At 44.7% G+C, this 22,503-nt stretch overlaps 1 protein-coding gene across 1 annotated transcript in view; it reads left to right on the top strand.

The window, feature by feature from the left end:
• LOC146074087 (serine/threonine-protein phosphatase 2A 55 kDa regulatory subunit B beta isoform) overlaps positions 1–22,503 on the top strand; it is a 394,778-nt gene that overhangs the window by 200,163 nt on the left and 172,112 nt on the right. The window contains exon 4 of the mRNA XM_083181821.1: positions 10,509–10,621. Within this exon, the coding sequence (XP_083037947.1) occupies positions 10,509–10,621 (113 nt within the window). The remainder of the gene's footprint in view (positions 1–10,508; positions 10,622–22,503) is intronic.

Raw genomic sequence — 22,503 nt, 5'->3', positions numbered from 1 at the left:
GTTTGCCAGAGGTATAGCAGACGGGGTAAGATCATCATTTTGATTGCTGCCATCCGACCCGTCCAGGAAATGAATTGTGGACTCCAGGTGGATAGGTCAGACCTAATAGAAGCAAAGATTCTTGGGAAGTTAGCTGAGTAGAGGTCTGTGTATGATTTATAGTTAGTTAAATTCGGGGATATTTGATTTTATTTGATTGCCAACGGAGTGGGAATTTTGATTGAAGGGTGGAAAGGTCGGATGGAGCGATATTGATATATAAGGCCTCTGATTTGGATGTATTTATTTTATAATTGGAAAATGTACTGTACAGTTGGTTTTCAGAGAAAAGAGATGACAGCGAGGGCAGAGGGTTGGTAAGGGTTAGTATGACGTCATCGGCATATAGAGCAATTTTTTGCTCCGAAGGGCCTATACTGATGCCATTAATATTTGGGTTGTTACGATTACGGGTGGCAAGGGGTTCCATAATTAGGGCAAATAAGAGAGGGGGCAACCTTGACGTGTGCCGTTTTTTATTTCAAACTGGGCCGATTTAAGTCCGTTCACCAGCGGGGAGGCCGAGGGGTTGTTGCAAAGGGCTAATATGCCGTCTAAAATTTAAATGTGTGCCAGGGTGCCACGAATGAATGGTCATGCCACTCTGTCGAAAGCCTTTTCGGCATCAAGAACCACCACCAGGGCTGCTACCGATTGACAACGTGGATAAGATCAATAAGGCGTGGTGTTATCTGAGGCTTGGCGGTTGGGAATGAATCCTACTTGATCTGGGTGAATTAATGTAGAGAGAAGGGGAGCTAGGCAATTAGCTAGGACTTTGGCATATAGCTTCAGATCAGAGTGGAGTAGGGATATGGGGCGATAATTGCCCATATCTCTAGGGTCTCTGTCGGGTTTGGGGATAACGATTATGTTAGCCCTGGTGGTGGCTGCGTCTACCGGATGGCCTTGTAGAAGAGAGTTAAAGAGAAGAGTGAGCATTGGGACGAGGGGTTGGGCCAGTTTTTTATAATAAAGATTGGTGAATCCATCGGGACCAGGAGCAGCTGAGCGTCGCAAAGTTTTAATGGCATTGAGGATTATGGAGTCAATTTAGGAAGTTGACATGAAGCTAAGTAGTTGTCTAAGGTCTCCGGGCTGGGGATTGTGGTGGGGTCAGAGGATGCAAGGTTATAGAGGTTTTCATAGAAAGAGCGGAATTGGGTAGCCATGGTGTTGGAGTTATATGTGGTAGATCCGTCTATACATTTTAGGGACAAAATTCTATTTTTGGTCCGTTTGGCTCTGTGTTGGCTAGCTAATAGGGAATCAGCTTTATTGGATTTTTCATAGAATTTCTGTTTCGCCCAGAGTAATGCTTGGGCGGCTTTGGATGAGAGGAGTTGGTTGAGTTGGTCTTTAATTGATAGGATTTTCAAATATGTGCGTTAATTCGGGTGATGTTGGTGCTCTTGGGTGAGTGATGAGAGAGTAGCTTCCAATTCCTGAATGCATTTGCGGGTGGCTTTATTGTGTGCAATTGTCAAGCCAATTAATTTGCCCCTAATTGTGGCCCTGTGAGCTTCCCAGAGAATAGAAGGAGGGATGTCCGGGGTGTTGTTCAGAGAATAAATTCCGAGATGGACGAGTTTAGGTCTAAGAGGATATCAGGTTATAGGAGTATAGAGTCATTAATACGCCATTGTTTTAGGGGGGGGAGGGTTGTTGGGAGGATCGGATGTTGAGTTCCAAGGCCAGGTAATCCGACCAGGAAACTGGGATCGTTTGAGCATCAATCAGATTTTGAGATGAGGTGCTGTCTGCAAAAATGTAATCAATTTGGGTATAGAGGTTGTGTGGGGGGGAAAAGTGGGTGACACCTGGCGCAGAGGGGTATAGAACTCTCCAGGTGTCATACAGGTTGTGTCTTGCTAAATGTGTGAGTAGGCGTTTAGATAGTCTGGCATGGTTAGGCAATGTTGAATTGGAATGGGATCTATCGAGAGAAGGTTGTATGGTAGCATTGAAATGTCCCCCAATAATAGTAAGGCAGGGAGAAAATTGCGCTAATTGAGAGAAAATGATGGAGTAGAGGGAGCTCTGCTGCATGTTGGGGGCATATACAGAGGCAAGAATAATAGGTGATCGGTTGAATTTTCCAGAGAGTATAATGAATCTGCCCTTATCATCTGAGATGGTATTCTCGATGCTGATTGGGAGAGCGCGGTGTATAATAATAGCAGTGCCTCTACGTTTGGCAGACATCGAGGAATAAAAGACGTGTGGAAATTTTCTGGAAGAGATTGATGGGTGTGGCGGTTTGAGGTGGGTTTCCTGTAGCATTATAATATCGGGGTTGCGCCTGTTCATAAACTGTATGGCCATAGCTCTTTTTGTAGGTGAGTTGAGGCCGTTGACACTAAAGGATAGAATTTATAGAGTCATGGAGGATCGAAATTGCAGGGAAGCAGTAAGTTCAGAAAGACAGATGCCAGCATTCCCAGCCCAGCCGTAAGTAAGAGAGGAGGAAGGGGGTTAGGCTGGGGCGGGAGGGAGAGGGCATAGGGGGAGTGTTGAGATCTCCCATAGAGTGGGAGAGACTCAGGGTTTGGAGGGTCAATGCCGACGTGGCAGGGTCCATGAGGGGGGACGTGGCTGAAGACAACCAGGGGACGGAAATAGGCAAATAGCATATAAGTGTATGATATGGGAATGGGAGGGAGAAGTATTGTTACAGATATTGAGAAAAAGGAGATGCTCATAAAGTGGAGATGTGGAAGAGTAGCTGTAGTGGGCAGGACAGGAGAAAATATCAACCGAGGTTGATTAGGAGCGCTTAGCACCAGCCGCCCTCTCAATCAATTAGCTGCTGCTAAAAAAGGAGTAGTCAGCTCCTTAACAAAGAAAAAGGGAGAAAGATGGAAGCAGCGCTGAATAAATTAGTTAGTTAACTACAAGTGAATCGATATATAAAAATAACAGTTTTAATGGCCCAAAATATACATTTATCCGGATATAGAATAAAATTGATAGTAAAACCAACAATTAGACATAAAAACAAAGGATGTGGAATAATGCCTTAGCACTTGTTATAAGACCTGCACTGGACTGGGCATGAGTCCTTTTCGAGAAGTCCTTGGGGGAACCAGATAGATTTTGAGGGCCGCTGGAGGTATATGTCCTTGTTGAATTAGGGCAAAGGGTACCCACACGATGGAACAACCTCAACGATGTTTGCGGTGTTTTTGTATCCAAGCATAGAAATAAGTTCTCCCAGGGTTTGGGGCTCTGGTCCAGAGAATTAAGCAGGTAAGTCCAATGGGCAAGGTTAGGCAGTGGCAATCCACAAAGCACCTACGCGTTTCGCTGATCCCTGTCAGCTTTATCAAGGTGTGGATAAAGCTGACAGGGGTCAGCGAAACGCGTAGGTGTTTGGTTGAAAAGTAGGTAGCAAAATCAGCGGCTACGATGGAGGACGGAAGAGCTGGAGGAGGGGGGGAGAGCAAGGAGTTGAAGGTGGCGAAGAGCCTGCGGGGATTGGATGATTGGGAAAGGATGAGGGACTTAAAGTAGGATTCCTTGGCCAGAGCAAGGGCAGAGCTGAAGGAGGAAAGAATGAATTTGAAATGGAGATAATCCGCGAGGGAGCGTGATTTCTTCCAGAAGCGCTCAGCAGTGCGAGAGCACTTTTTAAGGAATCGGGTGATAGGCGAGTGCCACGGTTGGGGGTTGGAGCATCGAAGGGGGATAGAGGATGGAGGGCAGACAGAGTCCAATGCCGAAGATAGGGTGTCATTATAGAGGGAGGCGGCGAGGTTCGGGCAGGACATGGCGGTGATTGGAGCGAGAAGAGGACACAGCGTGTTTGAGAATATTATAATTGTCAGGGTTAAAATTTATTTTCCCAGCCTCTAGCTACTTTTAAGTGTGTTATTTCTTATTATTGTGCTAGAGTAATTTGTAGAGAGTGACTCCATTTAATCAATAATATTTTGATGGTTAAGTCATCCTTTAATGTGACAGAATTCTCCTGTAACCTTAGCAACTGCTATATCCATCGGTTTAGCACATGAATGTGTGTGATGATCCTGATTAGCACTGTACATGATCAGACCCCATTAATGAGGATACTTTCTGCATCCTGCGCCTGCAGTCAGCGTTCTTCCTCAGTGAAGGGATTAAACATATCTCCAAAACATATGCTCATGTGTAATTATTTAGCAATGAAAGGTTAGCATTTGTCAGATGTAAGTTAGAAGGTAGCCTCCTTAAATATGTTCAGTGGGGAAAAACACATTGGGAGAGAATAAAGATTAATTACAAAGTGTAATGCTCTGTTAATTGAGTTTTAAAATAGTTTTTTGATTAACAAGGATATTATCTCTACAATCTGAGTGATATTTTCAGCGCCAGCAGGAAATTAAAATGATTCTTTTTAAAAGTACCATGTGATTGCATTTGTGACAAATGACGATGTGGGATCTTCACACGTTATTATTACACGTGCACTCATTGTGACTAATGTGGGCTTTGTGTTTTAGACAGTGGCATATCTGTAATGGGTTCAGGATATGCAGTGCACAATGGCCCCTGGGTTCAAAAGGGGCCCACAGTGCATTAATTTCTTTAACACTTACCCTGCCATGGTCCAGCATCGACGGGAGCAGTGCTACAGAAATGACAGATGAAGTGGCCATTTTCCTGGCATATTGTGTATGCGCAATACGGAAATTTTCAGGAAAATGGCAGCCACACCATTCCTGGAGACTTATGCATGTGCACAGTCTGTGACAAGTACTACTGTCTGCTAGTGATCCTAGTGCTCAGTCTACAGCGCTTTCAGCTAGAGAGAAGGTGAAGCAGACAGATTCTGCTCATGAATTCCCTCATTTATATGCCCCTGGTCCTAGTGAGACACATTTATAAAGCATATATAGCTGTTATTCTGTGTTAATGAATGTAGAGCACCTAAAGAAGTGTAATATAATTATAATCATAACTTAGACCATAACAATTTTGGTTAGAACTCATCTGGATCATGATAGTTATTTACCGAAGTATCTTTTACCCAAGATGCAACATGTTAATTATAAAGTGCTTGTATCCAAGAGTAAAGCGTCTGTATGCTGCCTCATACAATTAGGCGCTTAGGACCACTGTAATAATTTATAATGCACCCTTGTATTCAGCAGGCATACATGCTATTACAATTATGCATATTTGGTTTCTCAACAGATTGTAAAACATAGTCATAAATGCGACAGAAATCAGTGCACATAGGGGGCCATTCAAGAATTTCAGCGCCTGCACTCGTGTTTTTTTCTTTCGGTAGGGTAATATACAGGTGCCTGAAGGCTGTAGCTAAATGGGCACACAACAATTTTTGTGCAGTTCATGCAGCAATCCACAATGTTTAGCAGTTAAACCCATCTATTGGACGCAACAAGAAAAAATTGTGAAAAGCCAGACTTTTTGCACATTTCTGCTCTCACTCCTCAGGAGGGGGCAAGCAGAAGTAAATTCCTGCCCAGAAGGGGTAACAATTGAATTGCTGCTCAGGGCTTCTAAACAAAAATGTAAATCCTCCAATAGGCCCAGAATGGCTGCTAGTCAGATGGAGTCTATCAAATATCAGTTTAGTCAAAGGAAAATGATGGCCCATGACCCAATCTGTACTCCCAGTGCACCCTGTTCCCAAACCAGAGCAATTTTTTGTCCTGCATCTAGCTGCACTCAGCTCTTGCCACCTTTATTCTCTGCAACCAGAAAAACATGATGCTGAAGCTGCTGTACAGTTCACTTATTCCATAACCATATGAAATACCAGATCAGTGAACATTCACTGGCCATGGGCATGCGGTCACTGGGTAGACAATGTCTATATCGACCACCAATGGTGGACAGTGACAAACGGTCGACTTGAAAAAGGTTGACATTAGTTAGTTAGTGGTTTTTCATACTTTCTATACAAGTGGGAAGATAATAGTATGCCAAGCTCAGCATGGTGAGCCATGCAAAGGGATGTGGTACACTTATACGGTGTCTATATCGACATAGGTTAGCATAAACACTTAAAAAAGTGAAAAAAATAGTTTTGGATCTTGTTCTTCCTCTTTTCTATCCCTCTTTTTCGATATTTTCTCTATATCCTTTTTTTTGGGTTATGTTTTTGATATTATTGCAAACATTGCTGGGTTTAGCATGCTGATTCAGGGTAACAAGATTTTCTTTTAATGTGGTGATGTCTTCACTATTGAAGTAATGTGAATGATTGTACTTGATTTTAATTTGCTTTACTGTGTATTTCTGCATGTACCCAACTTTGTGAACATTATTTTGACTTGCTTTGATGCTTGCACGCTTTGGGTTTCAATATGCTTTACTAAACATCTTTTTAAAATTTTCAATAAAAATTAATTTGCAAAAAAACTAATGTCAACCATTTCAAAGTGTCGACCTAGTCACTGTCGACCATTAGTGGTCAACCTAGTGACTGTCGACCTAGACATTGTCTACCATTTATACCGTAACCCTATTTATACCATTTATACCGTAACATTGGCCAAGCTGCCAGTTCCTCCTGGCATAGGAGGAACTGGCAGCTTGGCCACTGCAGGTGTAGCTGATCACAGGCCACAGAAAGACGTGCACTTCTGTAGTTGGAAGGCAAAGCAGTTTGTCAGCCCAAAGGGTTTATTGTTCAGTCATGTTGCAGCAAAGCGTTATATTACATGAGATCACAACCTGCAGTCAATGACTGACAGATGGCCTTTCCAAGGGGTCCAGCAGCAGCTGAGGTTTGGTACCCAATTATTCTGCCAAGTACTAATATTTTTTCAGCTAAACCTAATTTTCACTGTTTATGTGACCTTAAATATCTGTATCAGCAAGATTAATTTACTCTCCGTCAACTGCACTGTAGAGCATTCTTGGCAATACTACACAGTTAGGGCTGCTCAGACCTCAGCACTGTGAGGCAGTAACACTAACCACTACACCACCCTTGCTAACAGACTCTGTGGTAGTTGTATGAAGCAGTGATAATGGATGAGAAGTGATAAAGTGCCTGGTACTTTATCACCGGCCAATCAGCTCCTGACTGTTAAGATATAAGCTGGGTAGGGAATATACCTTTTACTCCCACCCCCATCATACATCAACACGAATTGATTATTGGCTTGTACAGAATGCATTATTGGCAAGAGTGATTCAATCTAAAATAGAACCAATAGTAATTTCAGATCATGCACCAACCTGGTTTAAGCTATCACTGCTATCTCCAACTGCCAAGTCTCGCAACTGGAGATTCCCTACATATCTGACGGAGTCCCCCGAGTTTGGTGCAGCATTAAAGCAACACTTCCAAAATTATGCGGAGGACAATGCTCAGCACCTAGATAATCTAAATCTATTCTGGGCCGCATCAAAGCCCGTCATGCGTGGATACATAATATCATATGTTTCAGCAAAACGAAAAACAATACAGAAACGATATACAGAACTTAGCACAGCGGTGTCAACGTCATACGCGGCAATGCTGGGTGACAATACTCGGGAGACCCGACAGATATTTCTGGAAACAAAAGCATTATATGACTCCATCTGTACTGAAAAAGCCCAATATTATTTGGACTTCCAAAAACATAGGTACTTTAGATGGGGTAATAAGGCCGGGAAATTATTAGCATCTGTGGCCAGAGGACGCTGACCAGTAACACGCATTCTAAATATAACCTCAGAGGAAGGGACTCAGAATAAAAAGACGGAGGAAATAGCAGAGGCCTTTTTAAACTATTATAAGAATCTATATTCATCACCCCTAGACCAACCAAAGCTAGGGATGGACTTTTTGAAAAGAGCTAAACTTCCCACATTAACACAGCTAGAAAGTGATGCATTAATAGATCCCATAACTGAATTAGAACTCAAACAAGTTATAAAAAATCTACCAAAAGGAAAATCCCCAGGCCCAGACGGTCTAAGTTCAAAATATTACAAATTAATCCAGCCAGAATTGTTGTTATACATGCTTGCCCTATTCAACTCCATCATAAAGGGTAATACACCCCCAGTGGGGTTTAATGAGGCAAGAATAATTGTAATAATGAAACCAGGCAAAGAACCTAATCATGTGACATCATATAGACCGATTTCGTTGTTAAATCAAGACCTTAAAGTTTTGACGACTATAATAGCTAATAGATTACAGCTGGCCTTACCGAAACTGATCCACCCCTCACAGATGGGCTTTTTAAGAGGCAGATCCTCAATCCACAATATTAGGCAAGTGATAGCGGCTCTGGTACAATCGCACTCACTAGCTAAGGGTACGTCCTTGCTGGTGAGTTGCGACGCCGATAAGGCATTTGATCGAGTTTCATGGGCACACCTACTAAGGGTATTTCATATGCAGAGGCTAGGGGTGGGATTTATCACTCTTTCTAGGAACTTATATAACTCACCAACAGCATACCTGACAATTAACGGACTGAATACGCCCAGATTTAAGTTGGCCCGGGGGACCCGACAGGGATGCCCGTTATCGCCCCTATAATTTAATCTGGCCATAGACCCACTTATCAGAATGTTCCACCTCCAAGCAGATTGGAAGGGGATACAATTCGGAGCCACAGAACTGAAAGTATCGGCATACGCAGATGACCTCCTGTTATACTTTATGAACCCACAAAAAGCTTTTCCCAGTCTTCTAACGCTGCTGAGGGAATTCGAAGGCATATCGGGATTTATGGTCAATAAGCTAAAAACGAAGGCGCTGGCATTGCACAGAGAGGCAAAAATGGGGTGGACATATGACTTTCCATTTTTGTGGGCAGATCACCATATTACATATCTTTGGTTGTTCATAACGGTGAATCCAGCGGAATTGTATCAGGCAAATTACGCACCTGTAATTAAAAAAATATTAGCAGATTTTCGATCATGGCAGGCGTTGCCTCTGTCTTATATTGGAAGGTGCCAATTGGTAAAGATGATCTCTTTCCCCCGCCTACTTTATGTAATTCAGACATTGCCCTTGCTGACTAAAGACTCAGATATACAGATATTAAACAAGGCGATTAGTGGATTTATATGGGAAGGTAAAAAGCCCCGAATTTCAATGTATAAGCTTACCCAACAAATCTCATTGGGTGGTATAAACTTACCATGTATAAAGAGCTACTCTTTGGCAGCAAATCTTAGATATGCAACAGACTGGATACACGCAACCGAAAACTATGTGAACTTAGCCATAGAACAGGCATTCTGCCTAGACATACCGTTGACAAGTCTGTTACATATGAAACCGTCAAAATACCCAGCAGTAATCGCAAATAACCTGCTGATAGTAGCGACCTGTACAGCATGGCGACTTGCTCACGCCAGACAGGGAATGTCATCATACAATACTCTGTTTCAATCGTTATTGTATAATACGGTAACAGACTTGCCAACTCTCCAAGATAATAAACTGATTAAAAGTTATGATAAGGCAGGAATGAGATTGTTGTACCATGTCATGAATGAAAACTGTACAGCTATTTTATCGCACCAACTGTTATGCGAAAAATATGTCGATATATCGATACCTAGGTTTGTATACTTCCAACTGAGGAGCTATGTACAGAGCACCATGGATAAAATACCAGCAGTAGAAGCTGGGAAAAACTTAGAACACAGGCAATGAAATGGTTAAAACCTCATCGATATACCGACATATTAAGAAACAGATATCTGTAGAAGGAGGGAATATGGGGTTCATAAAGTGGTCAAATGACCTCCCAGGTACAACACCGCAAATAATTTTAAAAGCCTTTGTACGATTGAATAAAACCATAATATCTGCAACATACGCAGAGATGCAGTATAAATTGCTGCATCGGGCATATTACACACCGAAAAGGAGGTGGCAGATGGGTATAACAGCAGACTCAGCTTGAAATGTCGCTAAATAAGGAAAAGAAGGTAAAAAAAATTTTTTTCATTTGGCAGCCACACATTAAAACTCTTACCCCGGTAAAAAAAGAATCCCTAAGACAAGCAATAAAATTAACAGAATGGTATAATTCGGAGACGGAAGGTCTAGGAAAACCCCCATTTAAAAAAAAAATATTTTTAATGGTTGAAATAGATAATAAGTTATGGATAATAGACAAAAACTGTAGGAAACATGTAAATGTACGTGACATATTGATACTTGGCATTAAGGTACATTAGATATGTTTAAATATATTTTGTGGAACTGTGATTTCAAAATGTGATATGTTTTATACTTATATGAAAGAAAATTAATAAAGTATATATAAAAAAAGATATAGGCTGGGTTTAAAAAGGGATAATTAGGAGCCGATTGGCCGGTGATAATAGTACCAGGCACTTTATCACTTCTCCTCCTTTATCACTGCTTCATACATCTACCCCATGAATTATTTCCTCATATTTGCCTTATGTGGCCCGGCAAGAAGTGCCTCAATTTTCTCATGTTTGCAGTTCTAGAAGCCATTCATTGTGTATTTATTATTCATTTACAGATAAAACTGTAAAACTATGGAAAGTCAGTGAACGAGACAAGAGACCGGAGGGTTATAACTTAAAAGATGAAGAAGGAAGGCTGCGTGACCCATGCACAATAACTACATTACGAGTAAGAACATCACTTTAGTATTAAGGTTACAGATTTCTTTTTCTGGGTGTTATTCTGTATTTTTTACTCTTTTTTTTTTTTAATGATGCATTTTCTCTGATATGAATTGAGTGGTAAGGGCTGCAGGCTTTTGTACTTAAATCAAAAGGAATTATTTTACATGAACAATTTGGTCCCACATGGGATCTTTCCTGGATCTCTTTCATTTGCATTCTTTTCATTTTTACCACTGCTCTTTTGTATTAGTATATGTTGCAAAGCTGCTACACTGCTGTCTGGTTGCTGCTTTTTTGTGGTTTCTCAGTTTGTGCATCCGATGCAGAAGTTTTCATTGACTTTCTATTGACCTTTTCACTGGACAAATAAATGTGCTGCAAACATATTAAAATGCATGTGAAAGGCTATCTGGCATAGAAGAAATGTCATGATGTGTAGTCTGTATTGATCTGTTGATCTGACAATGAGTCATAGTCAATAGGGATTCAACCGTTGTCTACTGTGCATGCAGGAATCTTCAGAGATTTCTGGAGTGATAGAAGAATCATATGTGCCTTCATTACTGCAGAGTATTGTTTGTGTAAAATGGAACATGATTTGTATGCATTGGATGCTGATTTAATTACGTTTTTTTTTCTGGTTGAAACAAATGGACATAATAACAGGATATTGGGGTTTTTACCGCATTTTGGGATGCTCTAAGCAGAAAAATCTGCCTATGGGCTTTTAACGCGACCCACCGCCGCCCCGCACCGACCCCCCCCTCACCTGTGTCTGGGCAGCACAGAGCTGTGCTGCCCGGACCTGTGACCTCCTCCTCACTGCACTGTGATCCTCTTCCGGGTGCAGGGAAGAGGAGCCAGCCCCCCCCCCCGCCACAGCAGCACCAGCATTAGCCGGGTAAGGGAGGGAGGGGGGAGCCGCCGGGACCTGCTGACTCACCGCAAAGGACAGCTCTTAACGCAAGAGCTGTCCTTTGCCATAATTATCGCATATGCGATAATTATTATGCGATGTGCGGCGGAGCTGAGGTGCGGATGTAAGAACATCCCGCCCCATAAATGGTGAGTAACTTACTGTATACCTTGCCCTGACGAAAATGTACTTATGGCACCTAGTAGTGGGCTGCAACCAGAAAAATTAGGGGACGTTACTCCCCTACAATAGCATACAAAACAAGCTAAATAAATGTCATTCAAGTGTGCATGTAGTAAAAATGTATGACATTTATTTATATAATAATATAAAAAATAAAAAAAAAACATTTAAAATATGCAAGGATATTAATATATTGCTGTGTGTTTCCAAAGATATTTGTATAGTCACCCTAGGGCTTTTAGATCTTCCAGTGTCCCTTGCTATAGAGCTCAGTGTGGGAATGTCCAGTGGATGAAGCTGGGTTAATTGTAGCCAAATGCACATTTGTTCCTTCCGAAATGGTGGCAATGGTGTAAGTTGCCCGTGTAGATCCAGCTTCTTTAGAGAGGTGGCGTTCCTCCACAATAGTATGCTGCCATAGTAGGATAGGGGATCCCATTATTTGCAGGAGGCAAATGGTGGAGTCCAAAACATGTAGCAGAATGGGCTGGTCGGGTCACTTGCTGAGGGTGTTGGAAGTATTTAAGGGTGTCACAGCAGTGGTGGAGCCCAAGCGGCAGTTTCCAATGCGTTTCAGTAGCTATTTCAAGGTGTACTGACTGGGCACTGGTTATGGGTATATATACCCTACATAATTAGCTAATTGAGGTACTCATATAGTTATAGTTTTGAATAGGAGACAGACAGTATTATTTAGATATATACATCTTATATAGAAACAAATGTTATAAAAAGCAGAATAAACCACTTTTATTAATCATTTATTAATTCTAGCCGGACAGCGTCCCCAGACTTCCAGTCCCTGATTTCTGGTTGGTGGAACGCATGTGACCCGTTAATGCAATCCACCGTTATATGCCGTTATATGCCTGCCTAATATTTGTTGCTTTCTGCGCGTTACCAGGGTGCGTGTGTATGTAACACATGCATGCTTCATAGATCCCCATATATGGGGCTTTTCAGGCTTCTCGTGAATCTGCGATTAGGGTGGCTTCCAGAGTGGTCCGTTCGAGCACTTCCGGTCTTAGGGTGCTCTATATTGACGTGCTTCCTGCATATGAAACGCACTATGCACACCAGATACCAGGAAGCACGCTCAGGGTCTTTACCCCAGTGGACAGATCCATTCCTCCAAAGGGTTATGGGTACATTTTTTTAAATAAGAGATCTTGGTTGCAGGACAGAAAACAGAGAGTTGTAGTAAACAGAGTACAGTCAAAGGAGGGAAAGGTTACAAATGGCGTACCCCAGGGATCTGTACTTGGACTAGTGCTTTTTAATCTCTTTATTGAAGAAATTGCGGTACTTGTTTCCTAGCACGGCCACAATCGCGGGCATCGCGGGTCATTTTTAATGGTATGCGATGCGACCGATGCCCGCGATTTCCCATTGAAAAGCATTGAAAATGTAAAAATCGCGTCGGTCGCATCGATGCTACCGACGCGATGACCGCTATTTTACATAGGGAACAATGTAAAATGCCTCAATTGACCCAATTAAACATAGTGAACAATGTTAAATGGGCCACAGACCCCCCCCAAAAAACCCTGAAGTGTGAAATGGCCCCCCCAAAAATTGATAACGCCACCCCACAATCAACGTGAACCTGAAGCGTTGCGAGCGCAGCGAGCCCGCGAGGGGCGGCGGTACGCGTCCTCCGACATTTTCATACCCCTACTATCTACGTCGGCGTGGAGTTGAGAATAGAAAGTGTGGCAAGCGCAGCGAGCCACCGAGCCCAAAGCGTGGCGAGTGGACGCGGATACCTTCACAGGTATCCGCGTCCCCTCGCGGGCTTCACAGGTATCCGCGTCCCCTCGCGGTGCTCGCTGCGCTCGCCACGCTTCGGGCTCGGTGGCTCGCTGCGCTCGCCACACTTTCTATTCTCAACTCCATGCCGACGTGGATAGTAGGGGTATGAAAAGGTCGGAGGACGCGTACCGCCGCCCCTCGCGGGCTCGCTGCGCTCGCCACGCTTCGGGTTCACGTTGATCGTGGGGTGGCGTTATCAATTTTTTGGGTGGCCATTTCACACTTCAGGGGGTTTTTTGGGGGTCTGTGGGCCATTTAACATTGTTCCCTATGTTTATTTGGGTAAATTGAGGCATTTTACATTGTTCCCTATGTAAAATCGCGGGCATCGCGTCGGTCGCATCGCATGCGATTTTTTTGCACGCATGCAATGCGATTGACGCGATATTTTTACCTGCGATGCCCAAGATCCAAATCGTTGTGGCCGTGCTAGGAGACCAGTACCAAAATTGCAAATGGAATTGAGGGTAAAATGTGCCTTTTTGCAGATGACACAAAAGTATGCAACAGGGTAGACACACCAGGAGGGGTAAAACAAATGATTGATGATCTAGGTAGGTTCGAGGAATGGTCAAGATCATGGCAACTACACTTTAATGCGAAAAAATGCAAAATCATGCACTTGGGTCTCACTGTTGGTCGTTAGGTCCATTCTGTCTAAAACAGCACATTTTACACCTGGAAAAAAAGTCTAGATGAATTGTAGTATTCACCATACCTCCCAACTCTGCCAGGTCTGCAGGCGGGACGCTGTCGCTGCTGCTGCGCGCCGCAGACGCGCCAAAATTTTCAGGGGGCGTGGCCTAATTTGGGGCGCGGCCTATACTCGCGGCTCACCCGTGAGGCCACACCCCATTTTGCCGCTATGGGGGCATGACCCAGAGGCTCTGTGAGCCTCTAGCCATGCCCCCTGGCTGCGGGAATAGACGCTGTGCGCATGCGCACAGCGTTTATTCCCCGCTGCTAAGCAGCTGACAGGGGGGACTCCCAACAGCCCCCCCATACCGCGGGACACTGCCGCCCGCAGGTGGGACAGCGGGACAGGCCCTGATAATCGGGACTGTCCCGCTAAAATCGGGACTGTTGGGAGGTATGATTCCCTATAATTTTTTCTAGACAGTCTAAAGCATTTCACCTGTCAACTCTTTTCGTTTGCCTCGCCTGTCTAAATGTGTCATTTAGACTTTTTTTTTCACTTTGTCTAAACTCCGTCATGTTAATCTGATTTAGCCTATTCAGTGTGTGATTGTCTAAATGGATTCTACAGTTTTCAGGCAGGCTTTAGACAAAGTGAACTAGACAATTTCTTCTGTCGGGACTGCTCTACAAAACCTTAAATATTATTTTATTTATGTAGTTTTTGACATGAATCGATTTATTTTCATTTTGTTTGTAAATATATTTTGTATGTTTATTATTGCCCATATGAATATATTTTGATTTTTATAATTATTTTTTTTACTCTACCCAGTTTAGTGGTCTGGTGCTGGGTGAGTGTAAAACTTTATATTTTTCTTCAAACTCCCCTGCTTCGTTCATGTAAATGCAGGGGAGTTAACTGGGCACCAGCTGTTTTTATTTTACTGTGTTCCCCCCTCCCTGCTGGGTACAGGTCTGCCCTGCATGATTTATGCTCACACGCTGGCAGCCAGCCCCCCGGCTGCTGACACAGCGTGACCCCGTCCCGGAGCTCTGATGCGGGCATGCATCTCACCTCACCTCAGGCTCTCCCCATGGTCCCCCTTTGCTCCGGGCTGTGTCAGCAGCCGGGGGGCTGGCGGCCAGCATGTGAGCATAAATCATGCAGGGCAGACGGAGTCTGTACCCAGCAGGGAGGGGGGACACAGCAGAGCGCACTACAAGTGTCTGGGGTGAGCCGCATAAGAGCTCTGGGGCGGCATCTCACGCCGATCGCCATGCCACGTCCCCGCCTCCGGCTCTGCGTATGGAGGGCTCTGTAGCGTGCAGCTGGGGACGCCGTGGGCGGACGCTGCTGCAGCTGATTTCCCTCTACGGGTTACTGCTGCCCGTCCTGTTTTGCTAGTCCCAGCCGGTGCAGTCTGTCTTGCTGGTGCGCGCACGGGGTTCCAGCTTCCCAGAGGCTTTAACTGCGCTCTGCTGGGTACAGACTCGTATTTTTTCAATACAGACGGTAATTATCTGCAATTAGCGGTATCCAGCATCTAATTGATGGTTAAATACGTGTGGAAAATACACTTCATTTTCCAGGCATATTTCGCAGAAGCCTGCACGGATTAGTCCGATCCGCGCAGGCTTCAGTGTAAAAAATATAGAAAAATAAATAATAAAAATGGCGTGGGGTCCCCCCCACGGGCGTAACCAACCCCAGGCTCACAGAGCCCGTCCTGGTTCCCAAAATATGGGGGACAAAATGAATAGGGGTCCCCCGTTTTTGAAGAACCAACACCAGGCCCAACCAGCCAGCAGGGTAATGTCACAGCCGGGGGACACTTCTTATATAAGGTCCCACAGCCAAAACATTATCCCCATGACCGGTCAGCCTGTGCAGGGGTCCTGGGGACCACATCAAGGAAGGGGTCCCCCCCCCTCCAGAATTTACCTGCCCAGGCTGAAGCCTGGGGCTGTCCCCTGTACCCCTGGGCGGTGGATACCGGGCTGATAAATGGTGTCAAAAATTGAAGAAACTATTGCATATTGCTGTGGAACTATGAGTCCCAGCAAGCCTCCCCCGCATGCAGGGACTTGGAGAACCACAAGTCCCAGCATGCGGGGCATTAAAGGGCCCACTGGAACTTGTAGTTCCACAGCAATACAAATAGTAAAATAAACACACACTGACACCAGAATAATAAACCTTTAATACACACAGAGCCCACACATACTGATACTTACCTATGTTGACAGGGGGGGTGAAGGAGACCAGCAGGGGGTGGAGCGCAGCAAGCGGGGGTGAAGGTGGGCATCATGGGGGGTGAAGGGAGGTGTGAAGGTGGGCATCAGGGGGGTGAAGGAGCCCAGCAGAGGATTTAGTGCAGGAGGGGGCGATGGAGCCCAGCAAAGGGGGGGTGGGGAGGGGGTGATAGAGCCCAGCAAAGGGGGGAGGGGGTGAAGGAGCCCAGCAAAGGGGGGGAGGGGGTGAAGGAGCCTAGCAAAGGGGGGGAGGGGGTGAAGGAGCCCAGCAAAGGGGGGGAGGGGGTGAAGGAGCCCAGCAAAGGGGGAGGGGGGAGAAGGAGCCCAGCAAAGGGGGGGGGGGGAGAGGGTGAAAGAGGCCAGCGGGGGGTGAGGATACATTAATACACACAGTGTTGGCAGCAGCCGGACAGTGGGCGGGGGGCTGATGGACAGCGGGCAGGGAGCTGACAAACAGTGGGGATCCGGACAGCCGTAGCCCCTGTGCCTGCGCGCAGTGACCGGGGTGCCGTGCCGGGCTGGGCTCACAGATAGTGTGCAGCTCGGTGCTGCGGGGACACCCCCCTGCAGACAGGGCACCGCTTGTACCTGGTGAAGCGGCGCAGGCTTTGTGACATCTGCTCCCGGAGCTCCCTCTCCCGCGAGTCTGCTGTGCTGCAGGAGCGGCAGTATCCGTCAATTCGGCTGGGAGCTTGTATCAGTCCCTGCAAATACTGATACAAGCTCCCAGCCGCATTGCCGGATACTGCCGCTCCTGAAGCACAGCAGACTCGCGGGAGAGGGAGCTCTGGGAGCCGGTGTCAGAAAGCTTCACCAGGTACAAGCGGTGCCTTGTCTGTAGGGGGGGGGGTCCCCGCAGCACCAAGCTGCACACTATTTGTGAGCCCGGCACCCCGGTCACTGCGCGCAGGCACAAGGGCTCCGGCTGAAGCCCCCGCCGCCATCTCCCCTCCTCACTGGCGGACAGCGTGTGGCAGGCAGGGGGACACAAGGGACAGAGACATTGCCCCTTGCAGCCAGGCCAGGATCCGTCTCCCCCTCAGCCGGCTTCTGCTGCGCTCTGCAGGCAGCCCAGTTCCTGGCTCAACCCAGTCCGAGAGCTCACATCACAGTCACTAAAGGTCTCCCCGTGGTCCCCCTTTGCTCCGGGCTGTGTCAGCGGCCGGGGGGCTGGTGGACAGCATGCCAAATTAAAGGGAAGCATGCAGGCTGAATAATCATGCAGGGCAGACAGCAGATGGGGGGCTGGCAGCAGGCAGGCGTGGGGACAGGGGGCACTCCATTACAGGCCAGCTCAAAGTTCATAATTCATGCAGGGCGGGCAGGGGGACAGCACCACAACACATCTCCATACAGCTAATGGCGGAGGAGTGTGTGTCTGACACTGGCCTGCCCTGCAGGCGAATTGGACATGCCCCCTTTCGCCTCATAGGTGTTTTAACGCCAGGAGGCGTTCCGCCCTGTATTCACTCTGAATACACTAATTGGTGGAAAGGTGAAAGCTAATCAGCCTGTCTAGCTGATGTAAAAGCTAGAACAGGCGGAACTACATGAGTTAACGATGGACCCTGAATACAGCCCTAAATATAGTATACAGTAAATGGCACTATAATCTAAACTACTGTGGAAGAGAGGGATCTAGGTGTCACTATTTCTGGGGACTTAAAGGCAGGTAGGCAATGTAACAAAGCAATGAAGAGGGCAAGTCAGATGCTTGGTTGCATAGGGAGAGGAATCAGCAGTATAAAGAAAGAAGTAATACCAATGTATAGGTCATTGGTACGACCTCATCTAGAGTACTGTGTACAGTTCTGGAGGTCATATCTCCAGAAGGATATAATAAATACATTACAGATTGTACAAAGAAGGCCAATAAAATGGTGCATGGCCTACAATACAAAACTTACCCGGAAAGACTAAAAGATCTTAATATGTATAGTTTAGAACAGGGTTGCCGACCCTCCCGAAATTACCGGGAGTATCCCGAAAATCGGGTCCCCCTCCCGGCCCGCCGGAAGGGCGGGCAACCCTCCCGGAATCAGGGGGACCCCCACTGAGCCCCCCCATTGCGGCATTTAAATGCCGCAATCCGTGGGTCTCAGAGGAGGGGGCGGAGCTAAAATGACACGCCCCCTCCATGGAGATCAGTGATTTAGTCTAGTTTCCGTAATGGGGGCGGGGCTTAATGACATCACAGTCAAACCCCCCCCCCCCTTTATCTCTCCCCCCCCCGAACGGGTAATGAAAGTCTCCTCTCCGGGCCTTTCCCGGAGAGGAGAATTTGAAAGTCGGCAACCCTGGTTTAGAACAGAGAAGGGAAGGGGGGGACATGATAGAAACTTTCAAATATATCAAGGGTTTTAACAAGGTACAGGAGGGAGACATTCTTCACAAGAAGAGGATCAACAGAACATGAGGACATGCACTGAAACTAGAGGGAGGAAGATTCAGGGGAAATTTGAAGAAAAATTACTTCACAAAAAGGGTAGTTACAGTACCTAGTATATTTTTATTATTTATTTAATAGTTTTAAACCTCTATCCCAAAAAGAATGTGATATGCCCACAACTAGGCTACTTAACCCCAAAAAAGTAAGTTTAGTACAGTATGTAACATATTATATCACTTTATATAAAAAAAAAAAAGATAAATATTTCAATTGAGACTAAAATATGGGAAAAAGGATTGTGGGTGGGGTGTTGTATAAAAGAAATGGGACAGAAAAACAGGTGGATAAGTTATTTGCTGTTTAATTCATTGTGGAGTGCTGGCGCTATTCAGATACAGTATGGCCGTTGGTCCCTGTTTCGCACAGCGGCGCTCTGTGCTTTTCTATGAGCCGCGTGTGCGAATTAGGTGAATGAGCACAGGGACGAGTGTGTGTGCCTTTCCCCACCGATGTTTGTAGCGATTCACTCACTAGATGACCGCGGCTTTATATATGTGTGTTACCATGTGTTCCTCATTACAACTACAGTATGTATAGTTGTACAGTACTGATTAACAGGTGGCAGCACACATATAGATGTATACTGTAGCTAAGTATAGATGTGCATATGCAATAGCTATTATCCAGTTTGTTTGAAAAAAACAGGCAGCATGCCTGATACGAGACAATGGACGGTATCCTATTAACCGCGATCATGCAGGTAATAGGTTCGCTCGGGGGCTATCTATTTAGCCCTAACAAGCAACTGCTTGTGTGTAAACCCAATCTAAGACTGCGCACCAATCCCATATTTACTCCAGGTTGTAGTGTTTGCCGGATTGGCTGCACCTGTCTATTAGTATGTGTCTAGCTTTAAAAGCTGCCAAATCAGACTTTCTGAATACATCAAAATGCAGCCAAACTAACCGTTTAAGGTATGGTCTAAATATTTTTCTCCATGTCCAAAGCCACTCCTGTCCTGCTGTGTCCCCATTTTCTAGGCTTCTGCATTGTTTGCTATGCCTATTCTACAGGGTTGCTGACTTTCTAATGCTCCTCTCCGGGAGAAGCCCGGAGAGGAGACTTTCATTACCCGTTCGGGAGGGGGCGGGGCTTGATTGTGATGTCATTAAGCCCCGCCCCATTACAGGAAATAGGCGCAATCACTGATCTCCATGGAGGGGGTGGGGCTAAAAGACACAAGTGTGTCATTTTAGCTCCGCCCCCTCCCCTGAGACCCGCGGACTGCAGCATTAAAATGCCGCGATCGGGGGGCTCAGTGGGGGTCCCCCTGATTCCAGGAGGGTTGCACACCCTTCTGGGGGCCGGGAGGGGGTCCCAATTTTCGGGAGACTCCCGGTAATTCCGGGAGGGTCGGCAACCCTGCTATTCTATTATATGTCTGAAAAAAGAGGGGGTTTGAGGGAAGTCTGCACTAGGTGGGGTTAAATAATTCAAAAAGAAGATAATGTGTGGATAGCGGATTAAAGATATAACTGACTAATATGATAGAATAGCTTCTGAAATTATCATTACAATCAGACTGATGGCAAGTAGCCTTTGTCTGGTTAGTGTAATGGTCAGTGGTGCACCCCCGAGTTGGGTATAAGTTTAACAAGAAAAACAAAAGGAAAAGAAACTCGGGTGGGGTGCACTCTTAATATCTTAATCACAAAAAGTTGCTCAATAAAGGTAATTAACGTTTTAAAGTATTTTTTAGTGTGATTTTTTATAACTTGCTGAGTGCTGAAGTTAGTAACCAAAGTTACTGTTAATAGAGGTATTTAATCTATATTGGCGATTTATTTAGTCCTCTACAGGGTCAGGTATAGCTGGTGTGTGTGAATATACCTTTAATTAAGAGAACTGACTGGTTAAAGGCATTAAGGATATATGATGGTCAGTTCTCTTAATTAAAGGTATATTCACACACACCAGCTATACCTGACCCTGTAGAGGACTAAATAAATCGCCAATATAGATTAAATACCTCTATTAACAATAACTTTGGTTACTAACTTCAGCACTCAGCAAGTTATAAAAAATCACACTAAAAAATACTTTAAAACGTTAATTACCTTTATTGAGCAACTTTTTGTGATTAAGATATTAAGAGTGCACCCCACCCGAGTTTCTTTTCCTTTTGTTTTTCTTGTTATTCTATTATATGTGTCTTATTAACCCCTTCCCGCCGCAGCCTGTTTTTGCCTTCCTGACAGAGCCCTTTTTTTCAAATCTGACAGGTATCACTTAAGTGGGGATAACTTTTTTTTTGCTTTTACTTATCCCAGTGATTTTGAGATTGTTTTCTCGTGACACATTGTACTTCAAGTTAGTGGTAAATTTGGGTCGATACAGTCTGTGTTTTTTTGTGAAAAATACCAAAATGTCGTAAAAAAAATGGAAAATTTAGCAATTTGCAAAATGTTAAATTTTCTGCTTGTGAGACAAATAATCATACCACTCAAAATAGTTAATAACTAACAAAGACCATATGTCTACTTTATGTTGCCATCATTATTTCAACCTCCTTTTAATTTTTTTGGACACTAGGAGGCTTAAAATATGAATAGCAAATTCTCAAATTTTCAAGAAAATTTCGAACACTGATTTTTTTAGGGACCAGTTCAGTTCTGATGTGACTTTGAGGGACTTGTATGTGAGAGACCCCCCATAAATGATGCCATTTCAAAAACTGCACCCCTCACAGTATTCAAAACAGCATTTTGGAAGTTTGTTAACCCTTTAGGTGTTTCACAGGAATTAAAACAAAGTGTAGGTGAAATTTCAAAATTTCATTTTTTTTACAGATTTGCAATTTTAATACATTTTTCTAAGGAACACAGTAGATTTTACGAGAGAAATGTGACTAAAAATTGATTCCCCCAATTCTTTTGTTTTCATAAATATCCTATATGTGGCCCTAGTGTGCACGTTGACCAAACCACAGGCTTCATAATAGAAGGAGCACCTACTTGATTTTGGAGCCTCCTTTTTATGAGATTATTTTTTAGGCACCATGTAGGTTTCTAGGCACCATAAGATGCTAAAAGTTAGGAACCCCCCCACAAGTGACCCCATTTTGCAAACTACACCCCTCAGGGAATTCATCTCCCAATTTCTCCCGAGTACGGCAATGAAAATGAAAAATTAAATTTTTTTACACAAAAATGCAGTTCTGGCTCAAAATTTTTCATTTTCATAAGGTATGAAGGAGAAAAAGCACCCCAAAATCTGTGCCCCAATTTCTCCTGAGTACGGCAATGCCTCACATGTGACCAAAAAAACCATTTGGGTGCATGGCAGGACTCAGAAGGGAAGGAGTGATTTTTGGATTTTGCAGCTCTGATTCTGGTGGAATGTTGGTGGGTGCTATGTCGCATTAGCAAGACCCCCCAAGCACCAATACAGTGGAACCCCCCCACAAGTGACCCCATTTTGCAAACTACACCCCTCAGGGAATTCATCTAGGGGTATAGTGTACATTTCAAACCCCCCAGGGGTTTTACCAATTTTGATACAACTGGGCTGTGCAAATGAAAAATTACATTTTTTTACACAAAAATGCAGTTCTGGCTCAAAATTTTTCATTTTCATAAGGTATGAAGGAGAAAAAGCACCCCAAAATCTGTGCCCCAATTTCTCCCGAGTACGG

Source organism: Crinia signifera, chromosome 4, assembly GCF_055691185.1.
Source record: "Crinia signifera chromosome 4, ASM5569118v1, whole genome shotgun sequence".
In the NCBI taxonomy this organism is placed as follows: domain Eukaryota; kingdom Metazoa; phylum Chordata; class Amphibia; order Anura; family Myobatrachidae; genus Crinia; species Crinia signifera.
The sequence above is the reverse complement of the archived record's forward strand: the minus strand, read 5'-3'. Positions and strand labels throughout refer to the sequence as shown.